The sequence below is a fragment of the Thunnus albacares genome, chromosome 16 (assembly GCF_914725855.1).
Source record: "Thunnus albacares chromosome 16, fThuAlb1.1, whole genome shotgun sequence".
In the NCBI taxonomy this organism is placed as follows: domain Eukaryota; kingdom Metazoa; phylum Chordata; class Actinopteri; order Scombriformes; family Scombridae; genus Thunnus; species Thunnus albacares.
In genome coordinates, this window is record NC_058121.1 from 14,496,389 (window position 1) to 14,510,746 (window position 14,358).

Genomic DNA, 14,358 nt, shown 5'->3' on the forward strand with positions numbered 1-14,358 from the left:
GATAATTTTCTAGTGTTAAATTCAGGATGAACGGGGGGCCATCGGGGATCCGGAGATGCAGTCAGGTATTGGCAAATGTGCATCCGATAACAGTATCCCGAGGGTGTCCAGTGTGAAGCTTCACCTTGTTTAGTTCACAGTGACTGATACACACATTCCTCCTGTTTACATGCGTCTTAATATTTATTCATTTATTTATTTACTGCAACAACAAAGGCACAGAAATGACAGACAGATAGGAAGGAAAGGGTGGATACAGGTTGATAATATGAAGAATGTAGAAATAGAGAGATTAACTATAGATTTGCAAGGAGAAGATGAGCGGTGAATGACTGTTGAAGGGAAGCAGCTGTGCAGAGTGAGTTTGGGTGTAGAAGTATTTGAATCATTGATGATATTTGTGGCAGCAGTAACAATAGAAACAGCCAAAAGGACGTATGTATGTGTTTGTGTATGTATGTGAATGTACATGAATGTTGTGGCATTAGCTCACTGGCAAGATTTAACAAGTTTTGATTACTTTTCACTGCATTGGTCAGATTGTTTTGTTTGTAGGGCTGAGTTTTGTTCCAGTGTTACCTGTTCTGTTAAAAGATTTAACCACTGTGAAATGGTGAGTTATTTTCTGTTTTTCCAATTTAGTAAAATAGTTTTCTTGATGATAGTCAGGGATACCAGTAGAAGTGTCATGATTGTCAAGTATGTTCAAGTCTGCTAGTATGCATGGTGACAGAGATAGAAGGATGCTGCACCCAAAGAACAGTGATAGTTTAGCAATTATTTATTCCAAGAAGTGTTGTACTGGTGGGCAGAGCCAGGGTGCGTGGAAGTAGTGGTCAGTTGTGTTAAGGGTACAGTGAGTGCATATGTCTGATCCAGTAAGTCCCATTATGTGCATCTTGTGTTGTGTAATATGTATTCTGTGTATGACTTTGTATTGAATTAGTCTTGTGTTAGTGTTCATGGACATGTTGAAGGTGTTTTTGCATATTTGAGTCCAGAAGTCATTATTGGTGCTGATGTAAGGATCTTTTTCCCATTTATTTATTGTTGGAGTCAATGGAAGATAAAAGTTTGTATAATTTTGACAGAGGTTTGTTTGAGTTAGCAATTTTATTGATGTTGTCTAAAAGGGGTGGTGGTTGAAGGTTGTTATTGATTGCATGTTTTAATTGAGTGTATTGTAAGTATTGCCTCTCCCCAATACCATACTTTTCGCATTAACTGGAGGGTAAGTAATGTATTTTTTTTCGAAGATGTGGTGTTGATGTGTTATGCCTTTTTCCTTCCATTTGGTGCCTGTCATGGGTGATTCGTTAACGAGAAAATCTGGGTTGTGCCAAATGGGTGTGTGTGAGCTAAGTGACATTGTGAAGTTTGTCATTTTATTGACTTTCCACCACGCTGACAGAGTTGTGGCAATCACGGTGTTTTTAAAGCAGCTGTGTTTTTTAACAGTGTTGCTAAGGAGGGGTTGATCCCTAATTGCTATTTCTTGGCACTCTGTTCTATAGCCAGCCATGAACGATGATGGTGGGTTTTGTGAGTCCATTTGGTGATATATTGTGCTGGCTGGCTAAGTTATAGTGCTGGAAGTTAGGTGCCTCTAGCCCCCTTTGAGTTTTTGATTTTTGTGGTGTGGTCAGTTTTATTCTGGTTTTTTGTTTTTCCAATAAAATTTTGTTATGAGTGTGTTAAACCATTTGACAGTGGGTTGGACTGGGATCATTGTGAATAGGTAGCAGATTTTTCATACTATCATCATCTTTACAGTAGAGATTTGGCCCATGACGGATAGTGGTAATGTCATCCAGTGGTTTAAGTTGTCCTCTGTTGTTTTTAATAATGGAGTTAAGTTTAGATGGAATAATTCTGACAGTCTTGATGATATTTTTATACCTAGATATGTGATATTGCCTGGGGTGAGGCAGAAGTGGGGGTCCTGAGGTGTAGTATTCCAGCCATGCTGAAACAGCGGTAAAATAGTTGATTTATTCCAAGTTATTGAATAGTCGGAAAGGTTATAGTGGGCATTGATGATTTTGATAACTTTATTAAGTGATTTATTTGGATTTTGTAGAAATAATAATATGTCATCTGCATAGAGACTGAGTTTGTGTGTTATGCTGTTTGTTGTGTTGCTGTTATTTTGACCTATTATCACGGCTAATGGTTTGATAAATAAAGCAAATAGTGATGGTGAGAGTGGATGTCCTTGACTGGTCCCTCTGCAGATTGTGAAGTTTTATCCATTTGTAGTGAATGTTGCCATGGGTATGCTGCACATACATAAATACATATATACATGTATATACACACATGCCTACACACACACACACACACACACACCTACATATACTCACTCATACACACAGACATGTGCACACACATACACATAATATATCTATAAATTTGTAAATACATACCTGTTAAGTTGTTGCAATTGTTTGTTTATATACATACAGCCACATACATAATCACTCATACATACATGTACATAATACATATGTATATGTATTCACCCATCCAGTCACACAAACACATACATACCCCTATATATCTTAACAAATAGGTGTCGATAGGTAGACGGATGGACGGACAGACAGACAGACAGATGAAGCAATGGATAGATAAATGGTAGATAGATTCATGATTGGTATCAATTTCTTTCTTCTGTCCTAAATCTCCCATACTCATCATTCATGCTGTATGTAGTTCCTTTTAGTTCCTTTCCTTGGCTTTCCTTGAACTGCAAATTGAATTGAAATGCATCTTAATATTAAGAAACACAACACTTTCTGTACAAAATCACTCAGAGAAAAAGAAAAGAATAAAGTCCAAATCTAATTTATAAAGTAATAAATTTAATTGATCATGTCTGTTGAATAGCAAATTACACATTCCAGTTTTATGCAGATTATGGACTTTAATAAGTGTATAAATCAGATTGGTAAGAATCTCTTCTCACTTTTTGATTACAAATGTTTCAAGCATGATAAGAAATCAGTCTGTAATTTCAGCACATGGTTCTTTATGGAGACAAAATTAGTTTTCCACAATATATTATGCATCAGGTGGCAATTCCCCAAATAAAACCCGGACAACATCTATTTTCAAAAGTGATTTATTATAAATAAAATATTTTACTGCATCTTTGAAGACTTGCAATACCATATCTCAGGCATCAGCTTTTGCAATATTTAATAATTTGCAATATTACTTTTTGCAGCTTTTTGCAGCAGTTCTGATGAACCATGTGTACAATTATTTATATAGTTTACAGCTTCGTAGCTAGATGTCATAACATTAACCAGGCCCGTCCATTGGCAAACAGCCTCTAACCTGCAGGTGCAATTGTAAACTGGCTCTCACAGGGCCAAAACTAGACTTTCAAATGGGAACATTTGGAGGTTCACATCAGGCTTTTTGGTTGTATGATAATTGTCACCCTTTCTGGCATTTTGACATCAGGAGAAGGTACAGCAGAGCATTTTACATGTTCAACAACAGTCAAATGACAGCAAATTCATCAATTGATTGACTCATAAAAAAACAAAGTCAAATACAGTATACTCATCATAACCTTTAGTTTATGTGTTATTGGACACATTTATGTTGTCTTCATTACACATGTATTGTAAACACAATCCTAAATCCCTATACAATTTGCAGCTTTAGTCTTTTTCAAAAAGTGTGCCTGGATTTAAGGAATTCAAACCTGCCTTGATTATGGAGGCTGCAAGGTGCAAATGTCAATGCAAGATGAATAAAGATGTCTGAAGGATGCAACCCCAGCAGTGTATAATCGTGGTCTACATGTCTGGAAATATAGTGTACTGGAAAATCTGCAAAAGTAGTGGAAATATGACAACAAATATTATGTTTGTTTGTCTTTTATTTGATGCTAAGAGAAGAGTCTGTGGTTTAACTTGTTGTTTGCTTCACTGGCAAGAGTTCCCTTCATATAAAAAGATAGGTTATAAGTTTGTAAAAAATGCTGACCCAATACATTGATTGAATGGGCGAAGTCATGGTGTAATCCATTCCTGCAGTATAACTGTGTGCAAGATTTATATGTTTTTTGAATGTGGAAATCAACCGATTTTACACTTTCGTATAAACCACATGAGCAGATAGCATCTCGCCATCTAAGTGAATATTTCTTTAGTGAAAACAAAAACATTACTCACCTACATTTACACAGCGTGCATATCAAACACCACGCTTTGTAAATGCAAGAATGTGTTAGTCATAATTCTGCTTATCTCACATGTGTGACAGCTCACATTTTAGCATATATACCGGCCCATTACCGCCTCTGTAAGTTATATGCAACAACACAATCTGTTGAACCTGGAGCCAGCCAGCTGCTCATATTAATCAAACAGCCCACTTCCCTTTATGACACAAAGCAAATAGTCATAAATGCTCTTATCAGCCTCTCTAATAGTGTGGACGTTACAATCAGATTCATGGTGGCATAAACTATTACATTTCATTTTTATCATATCGAACCATCACTTCTTTTTCATGAGCATCGTTTATAACCGCCGGAGAGCTTGTTGCGTAATGAAATTCAAAGCAGTCTATCAGCTCGAGGGATCTCACACTCTGTTTACTTATATTTACATATATTTATGTGGATTTTGTTTTTCCACAACAGGCAAACAGACATGATGAATGTATGGCTGGGGTCCCACTGGGACATGTGACTCCCTGCAGAACTGATCCGTGGTCAGTCAGGCAACTTCCAGCTTTACTGTAAAGTCTGTATCATCTCAACATGTTGTTCTGACAAATAAAAACTCTGTTCTTCAGGGTAACATAAAGAAGACTTTACCGCACTAATTTCTTTACAAAAAATATACTTATTAGATGTTTTAATTACAATATGCCGAAAGAAATTTTGTTTTATATTAATATTCTCACAAATATTTTAACCTGCACGGTAAAACAAACAACAACAATAGTATACTGGCATGTTTACATCTAGTGAAAGACATAAGCAGCGCATTCTTCACAATCAAATGTGGAGAAAAATTCAGACCTCTGCTTTGTATACTCCCCCTTTAATTTGGAGCACTTTGATTAATCAATTAATATTCCTTTCTCAAGGTCTTTTTATAAACCTCATCATTAATAAAAGCAGACATTCAATTAGCAGCCAAATCTTGATTGCCAATTTTGTCATAACAGTCTCCTATTCTATGCTTTTTTTTTTTTTTTTTTTGGTTCGTTATAGTTGGAAGTATGGCATGGGTAGGAAGAATTAACTAATTTCATTAATCTAATTGTCATCGCTTTCAACCATCCCACTAATAAGTACAAATTAATATGATTAATCAATTTGACGACATAAACTCATTCAATTACAGTTTTTCAAAGGCAAGTGGGTGTGTTGGGGTGATAGGGAGGCGCGGCGAGTGAAAGGGAGGTGGGCAGCCGAGCAGCTTGCTCTGTGAGGAACCCAGCCCACAAAATTGAAGTCAAGTCAGGCAATTAGTCATTGTGAATGATAAATAAATGGTGATGAAATGTGGAGGGCAGATACCCCATTAACACAGTCTTATTTGATTCACTGAAAATTGTTCCTTTTTATGTGAAATATAGACTATTGGTACTTTAAACTCAACTGTCTCCATCTTCTTTGACCCCAAAACAGATGTATTTTATATCATGGTGTGACAAAAAAAAAAAGTTTTTAGATATGATATAATGCAGAATTGTCTGTACAGCTGCAGATAACGAGATAATGAAAAAGCACCAGGACAGTTTTGACATTATTCTAACTTTTCACCTTTAAAGTTACATGAACTTTTCACTAAGAACCACAGGCCGCACAATATACACTCAACTGTACAGGATTACATGTAAACTAGAGCTACAACAATTAATTGATGGACAGAAAATTAACGGGCAACTATTTTGATAATCAAGTAATCATTTTAGTCATTTTTCAGGAAAAATACTAAATATCTGCTGGTTGCTGCTTCTCAGATGTGAGGATTTGAAGCTTTTATGTGTCATACCTGACTGTAAACTGAATTTCTTTGGGTTTTGGACTCTTGATCTGACAACATAGACATTATAACAGGCATTTATGACCGTTTTCTGAAATTTTTGGGAAAAAACGATTAATCGATTAATGTAGAAAATAATCAGCAGTTTAATTGATAATTAAAATATTCATTAGTTGGAGCCCTGATGTAAACAGATTGCTGAATTAATTTCAAGCAACCCTGCAAGTTCTATTTTTATTTTGTTTTCCTCTTTAACATGATCACTACTAGATTACTAGATTACTAAATGTATTATGTGCTGTATGGTAAGTGTTATACTGTATTGTTTTACATGGACTCCAGGTAGCTACCAAGGTAACTTTTAATGGGGTAAAAAAAAACAAAAAAACATTAAAAGCAAGTACGTCCATGTGTTTTGATATTTTATCCATGAAACAGGAAGTATATTTCTTTGAAGTAGAAGTGGTGATATTTTATATGATGTTTTCTGGACATTTTCTGGAAAACCAGTTGAAAAAACAGTCCAAAAAACAGTAAAATAACTAGTTTTGTCTGTTTCTGGCTAATCCAACAAATGAAATATAAATAAGTCAAGGTACAATTCTATATCACATTAATGCAAACAAAATAACCAAAAAGTGGTCCTACTTAATGATTTACAACATTGCCCACAATGTACAAGACCAGAGATATTAAAAAGATGGATACCACCATGGTATTAGCAGTATGGCAGAATATCTGGCAAAATTTCATACTGTTTCACAGTAAACTTGTATTTTAAAGAGGAACAAGCAACAATGTCACATGTCATAACATAAAGGACTTAGAAAACCTAATATTTAAATGCCATATCTAAATTCTACATTTGATAAATAACCAGAATTTTCAAGGTCATTAATTTAGATGATTTCCCCTTTGTGTCCCTCGCTGTAACTGCTCCTCACTAAGGTTCAAGTATGAAACGCTCCAAACTGATGGGTCTGCAGGCTGTTCATCTGGAGCAGCTGCTGGGATCTGATTTGTATATTTCAGATCTACTGTGCTGAGAGGAGATGTGCTGGCACAGCGGTTTTGGTGATGCCCTTTAATGCGCTCTATCTTATCAGCGCAGCATCACCCCTATTCAAACCAACGTCTGATTGAGCAGCATGATGTTGTTTGGGTCTTACACTGGGAATAGTTTTTAGAGGCACCGTCTCTAATTTGTGAAGTGAGGTATTATAGAGGAGACAATTAGACCGGGGTTCGATTGGCGTATAGAGGCTTGGATGCTGACAGTCAAGAGAAGGCTTTCAAATGTCATACCAATTAATCTATCCAGCCATCAAACAATATTCTGGAAACAAAGTCAGGGGGGCGATCAATCCGCATCACTTTTCTCCTCACCGGGTTATGGGAAAATTGATTTGTCAAACAAAGCATTTTGGAAGCAGTGCATGGACTTGTTCGGGATCCATTAGCCTCCATTGAGCATTTTGTTTAACATAGGATTTTCATCACAGAGAAAATGCAGTGTCCTCAATAATGTGAGCTACAACTTTACGATTTCTGATTTCTTTGTTCTTGCTTAGGAAGCTTTAGAAAGTGCTGATCAAGATTGAAAAGGGCCAACTTCTAATGCATTTTGAAAAATATTTGACTGTTAGTTTCTCTCATACAATAATCAAAATTGCCAAGAAACACTTACACTTTGCATTAATACACCACACAAATGAACAGTATGACAATCTGCCTCGCCCCTCCCATCCAAAAAGCACCAGGCATTAGTCCCCAGTATCAGTATTATTGTACACTGTGGGGCTATCCTGCCATCCTATACAGCGTGGCTGCCCTAAGCTGTATCATGAATTCCCTGTGCAGTGTATTGTTCTAAGACAGAACTGTATCACATTGTGCCCGTCATGCTGTTTTAGAGGGGAGAGAGCTTCCTCTATGGGATTTCTCCCACCCCCATCCCCTGATAATGTATCTCTCCCTAAAGGCTAGGCCTCTGTGACCTTGTCTTATTCATCGAGGGCGTCTTAAGCGAAAGAACTGAATCCTGAATGGGCCATTTCCCCTCTTTTAACACCCCTTTAATGTCATCAGTGAAATATGAAGTCATTAGGCGATATTAAAACACTGCTGACAAACTAATTAACGGGAGACATTAAACAGGACGGGCTTGATTAATCCGCTTTAACGATTCTTTTTAAGTGGTTCTGGTCAAAATTAATACAGATTTACTGGTGATCTTAAGAAAAAAATATTCTTATGTGTATCAGACCTCAAGGGCAACCTAAAGTCACTGGTCTTTTACCTCCCACTGCTCTCCCTCCCATCCTACCCTCTCTGTTTCCAAACACAAAGTCTTCTCTCACAATGTGAACTCACACAGTTGGTTTCTGGGTCTCTGACGACAAACCACTGTCAATGTTATGGATACACAGGACTGTCCGCCTTTTTTTTTTTTAAAGTCTCCGATATGTTTTATCTATTTTGATTTAATTTTTCACGTGAAATCTATTACTATCATGTAGAAACAAACATACAAATATATTATTCCAATATCAAAAATGATTGTATGTATTATCAGTCCATGTGCATTACATATTTTTATAGATGAGAATAAGCTGCCATGAGTAATTTGAATAATAATTATTATTGTCATTATTATTACTGTTGTTGTTTCATCTGAAGTTGAGACCGTTGCTGATTTATTTTTCCCAGTCTGTGGTTCCTTCTTGAGTAGAAATGTCTTTGTAAATGTCTCCCTCTTGTGGTAGACACACAGACCCAGGGTCAGCTGACAGATCTCGTATTTCTGTGAGCAGCCTTAAAAACATCACAAGGATAAAAAAAAAAAAAGTGACAAAATCAGTGAATCACTTCTGAACACGTTTTGACCAATCAAATGTTTTTATTTGTTTTAAAACTCCATTTTGTGTGTCGCCTTATCATAGTGCCCAATTTTAACATTCAGATTTAATATGTCTTAATATTAAATAGCTCGTAAGTGTACCTTAAATGAATGTTTTAATTAATTTGTGATTTAATAATATGTGCGATGATGGGTTTTTTTTCTTGTTTTTAATTGCAAATTTTAATTGCAACTGTTCAGCACTGGAGAATTTATCAAATAGTTAAAAAAAACAACTCAATAATAACAGTAAGAAAAGAAAAGACATGCACATGAGGGAAAAATCTAATAAAGCATAATAATACATTAGTTGTTTGTGGAGAAAATGAAGCCGTTTTATGGATTGAAGCAGTTTAACAGATGTAGGTAAGGAGTCTATTTCTGATGAGAAAATAGGAATACTTGTACACCTTTCAGTAAGCTAGTATTGGTTTGTGCAGAAAGATGGGTGGTTATCAGGACAAATAAATTTAATTCGTAGGCATATACACTGTTTGATGCTGTGTCAAGTTTACAAAAATGCCTCTAAGGTTGGAGTATGTGGAGTTGCTCCACATACTTTTATTATTATAATATATATATATATATATATATATATATATATATATATCTTTAATTGAGTAACATTTGTCAAACATATCATATCTTGATTTTTCATGGAATGTATCAAAGTATAACACAGTAATACATTTTAAGCAAAGAAAAGAACAGAAAAAATAATGAACACACACACAAGAGGTTTACCTTATCGGGCATAATACTAAAGGTAAACCTCTTGTGTGTGTGTTCATTATTTTTTCTGTTCTTTTCTTTGCTTATTCTGTATTACTGTGTTATATTGTGTTACATTCCATGAAAACTCAAGATATGATCACAATAGGTTTTGTTTGACAAATGTTGCTAAATTAACAAAAAAAGTATGTGGACTTGACTTAAGCAAACAAATGAGGACTAATATCATTCCATAATATCATGTTTTTCTTACATACAAAGAACAGATGAATTGTTTGGGGGTTTTTTTCAGTTTCCGCAGAAGGTCGCTAAGCGTTAAGACCCGCCCTACTCTGCCTCTGGTTGGCTAGTACTCGTTGCCTTCGTTGGTTAGGTTTAGGCACGAAGAGTGAGATGATTGGGTTAGGCTAAGAATATCATGATCAGAGCCAATCAGAGACCGAGTAGGGGCGGGTCTTCGCAGAATGCGGGTGAGAAAAAAATAACACGATCACTAAGCTTTATTTTTACCGGAAGCGGTCACCTGCTGACGCGTGACGTAACTCCGTTATCAGTTTTACTGTACCAGCTAAAGCAGCCAGCACGCCAGCTGCCATTCAACAGTGTTTTTCTAACATACTTTTATAAGACTAAACGTGCACATTTCTGTCTCTAGCGGATAGCTGTTAACTTACTATAGAGGTGACATTCATCTTTATTTCATACAGTCCAGCCTAGTCGGGAAATGAAAATGTAGCTAGTTCCTTTATGATAGGTAGGTCGACGTTAGCGGTTAGCTTTATTAGCCATTGAGGGCCCGGCTGAACGTGAGCATCAAGGCCGTGTACCCCGCCTCACTTTTTGACAATGTATCCTTCTTGGGGAAATTATGGTGCACCCCAGTCACAGAACTATGGAGGGCCTGGGCCCCGTAAGCAGCTGCCTGGCAGCCACGCCGGCCAACCGGCGGCGGGGTACGGCGGCTTCGAGGCCTCATCCGGCGGCTCCCTGATTTCCAGCCTGCAGGAGCAGCACCTCCAGCAGATGCAGCAGCTACAGATGCTCCACCAGAAACAGCTGCAGTCCGTGTTACATCACGGCAACGTTGCTAGTGGTTACGGTGGTGGACACTCAAGTGGGTATCCAGGGTCAGCCTGGCAATCAGAGGGATCAGGACATTTAGACGGCAGTGTTGGACCTCAGTCCTATTACAAACCACCTGACGACCCTGCTTCTCAGCCGGCGAGGGGTCCCCCGGCTCCTCAAGATCATTCGCAACCTCCTCCGCCGCCACCACAACCGCACCCCAAGGAGCCACAACCTGTCCCTCCTCCCCCGGATCCCCAATCATCCAAGGCGCCGGAGAACAACGCTGTCTCCAAAGAGCCGAATAAGAAGGATGCATCCACGGCAGAAGACGACAAAGCCTTACCATTGCAGGTAGTGTCTTGTGTCTGTTTGGTTTGAGCTGTTATGGTGCAAAATAACACCACTTTGATTGCAAGACCCTGTAATATTTCAGCTAGTAAAACTAATATATTTCAGTTTTCTATAGAATTCATATACGTACAAAAATAACATGATAATGCAATCCAAATAACAGAGATAATGTTTTTGTAGGCTCCTGCTGCTTGTCAACTAGTCAATTTTATAGGCCTACATCTAATCATTGATCATTGAATCACTGGCAGTGGGATGCAGGGATGCCCCTCACCTATCCACATTGACTGGACTGGGGCAGATAAAGGCCCTTTTTTAATGGATTGGTATCAGCTCATGAAAACTTGATTTGTTATTGAACCCATGATGCTCATTCTAAGCCACTTGTAAAAAACGTCCCCAATTTTCTCTTTTAAACACATGATATGTACCACCACAGTTCAGTCATAGTACACTACCACAGTGTACTGTGACTGAAAGCTACTTTTGAACTTAAATATTTTGTTTTCTGCTGATGATGAAGACTGTCCATAATCTCTGTATACAAGCTTTTGACAAAATGTGCAGAGCTATTCAGCTGTCAAACATATCTGAATTGTGCTACAAATTTTATTGCTGACTTGCTTAAAGCTATGTGTGATATGTGCTGCTGTAACGAGTAACTACACAATACAGTCTTGTTGTTGTTAGGCCCTGATTATGGTTTACTGTTTTTTTATATGTGTGGTTTTGTAAAAGATATGTATGTGCAGGTTGAAGATCACTTTATTACTGAGTTGTCTTTTACTAACTTATTGTTCAGTGTCTCAATCTTCATTGGGCAACAGTTTTAAAGAGATGTGCATTTATAATGACGCTTATGTCTTGTGTTTGCTGTACATTAAATGAGACCATATAAATTAAAATTTTCAAGCCAACTCACAGTCTTATCCCGTAATATTGAACAAGGAATGGGTGGGTAACAAAGGGGAAGCAAGATTCCATAAACATTTGCAGCATGAAAATAAAAACAGAGATTTGTTTGTGTAACCAAGTTATGGCATGTTACCTTTGTCAGGGTATGTACAAGCCATTCGTCAAACTGCTTGTTTTTTATAAATATATCTTAGCTCTGCAGGTTACTGAACTAAGAATGTGAGCGTTCTGTAGGAAGTTAATAGAACAAGGTTCCTCGTGTGCTTTCTCTGACCAATGTCCTTATAATTGTTTCACCCAGGAGCAACAGCAACTTTGGTACAAACAACATCTTCAGAATCTGCAGAAGTTAAAGCAAGAGAAAGCCAAACAGAGTCAAAAAGATGGTGATGGTCCTATGCCACCACCACCCATGGGCCAAACTGTTCCCCCTCTTCCCCCATCGGAACCACCGAAAAGCACACCACCTCCACCCCCTCCAAAAGAGGAGCCACCAGCACCACCTCCACCACCCACAGAGGTAAGCATGCCTAAAATTTTAGACGTGTGGATTTTAGGATTTGTGTACTTAAGGGCTGAATGGCAAGTTTGGGACAGAAATATTCTGTGTTGGGCTTTGATTACTGTCATGAGAGTTTGAAATTTTGTCAGAATTGTTTTGATTTAACAGCCATGTTCACTGTTTCAATGCATTGTCAACAACAACTGGTTAAAAATGTTGTGATATTAGTTGCACATTGTAGTTGTGAGTTAGAGGTACATTTTACCAGTTAACTGGTCTAGCCAGTAAGTGGACCTTGCGTTTAGAATATTTTATCACAGATATGTGTTAAACCTCTACACTCAAGTTTACCTGTTGTTTAGTTGTTGTATATTATTCCCACATTGGGTAAATTATAAAATTAAATTATGACACCAAGAAGAATCCTGTTGTATTTGCACCCAGTGCCATGTACCAGAGTATCCCAGAGATATTTGATTATCACTCAATCTAAATCTTGTTTGTATTTTTTGCATGAATTTACAGAGTGAAAATTTAGGAAAATCATCCATACCTGCCAATATTTAGGTTTCAAATTACAAGAGGTTTTTAGGCACGGGTGGAGAAAGATAACATTTTACTCGCATTGATGACAACTACACTCTAACCCTAACCCTAAGTGCAACAAAACCGTCACAAGTAAAAAGTCAATCAGTACTTAATCAAACCACCTGTTCAACAAGCATAAACATGTAAAAAAGCAATATTTTCAACTACTTTGCCCGCAGTGTCCCATCCACTGTTTACACAACCACAGCGAGCGAGTTGAGCTAATAACATGAAAGCTGTCTATATATAGCCTAACTGTTTATCTGAGTTTGCCACGTATCTTAAAATTTGGCAAATTCTTGTAAACTTAGCTGCTGGCTGAGACAAACCAGCCCCTCCTCTCACATAAGCAGGAAGAGGGAGGAGGACAGAGGACAGGAGGAAATACTGCCTGTGCAGAGAGCAGCTGTGCACACACCTATTGAATCAGGTTGTGGTATTACAGGGGTTGAAACTGTATGTCGTGTGTGGATTGTGTGTGTAGATTGTGTTTCATTGATGATCTGGCAACTTGGGTAATGTCAAACATACAAAACTTATGAATCCATGTGTATGAAGATTATTCATAATAAAGGTTGAGGGCCAGGCAAAATAGGGGAGTTTACTAGGAGAAACAACAAAACAGGAGCACAGCAGGAGAGAGGGTGAAAATATATGAGAAACCTGGGAAAAACAGGAGTGTTGGCAGGTCTGTTCACCTACATTGACAAACAGAGTAAGTCCCACCACCCGCTCTCCCATCATCATCGTCATGTTTATAGATATTCATGTATTTTTCCCCTCATCCTATCAAGTTAATTTGTCACATGTAATAATATAAGGTAAAATTACAGTGAAATGTAATCATGACAGTTCCTTCAATTTGTGCATTAAAAGAGTTTAAATAGAATAGGAATAGTAATAAATATATGTGTATGACTGGAGGGGAGGCAGTCTTAGGCAGTGACCTCATTTAGGATCCTAGTAGCCTGAGGGTAGAAGCTCTTCCTGAGTCTCTCAGTGCTGGCATGGTGTATCTGGTACTTTCTTCCCAACTGCAGCTGGGAGAAAAGGCCATTATCCGGGTGGTTGGGATCTTCAATGATTCTCCTAGCCTTATTCTTGCAGCGCCTGGTGTAAATATCCTTTGGGCAGGGTAAAGCACTGCCTATTGTATTTTCAGCCAAACAAACCTCTCTTTGCAGGGCATTACAGTCCTGTACAGTGCTGTTTCCATACTAGGCAGTGATGTTCCCCGTCAGGACACTCTTGATGGTGCAAGAGTAGAAATTCCTAAGTATTTG

The 14,358-nt window shown here is 37.7% G+C and overlaps 1 protein-coding gene across 3 annotated transcripts in view; it reads left to right on the forward strand.

Moving 5' to 3' along the window:
* Positions 1-10,154: 10,154 nt before the first annotated feature.
* The window catches only part of ylpm1 (YLP motif containing 1), a 29,338-nt gene continuing 25,134 nt past the window's right edge, over positions 10,155-14,358 (forward strand). For 2 of the 3 annotated variants that reach the window (XR_006407790.1, XM_044376694.1), the window contains exons 1-2: positions 10,155-11,070; positions 12,287-12,505. Coding sequence is in view for 2 of the 3 variants with exons in the window: in XM_044376694.1 (XP_044232629.1) it covers positions 10,498-11,070; positions 12,287-12,505 (792 nt within the window). In the remaining variant the exon portion in view is untranslated. The remainder of the gene's footprint in view (positions 11,071-12,286; positions 12,506-14,358) is intronic. The other variant, XM_044376693.1, reaches the window with a different exon arrangement.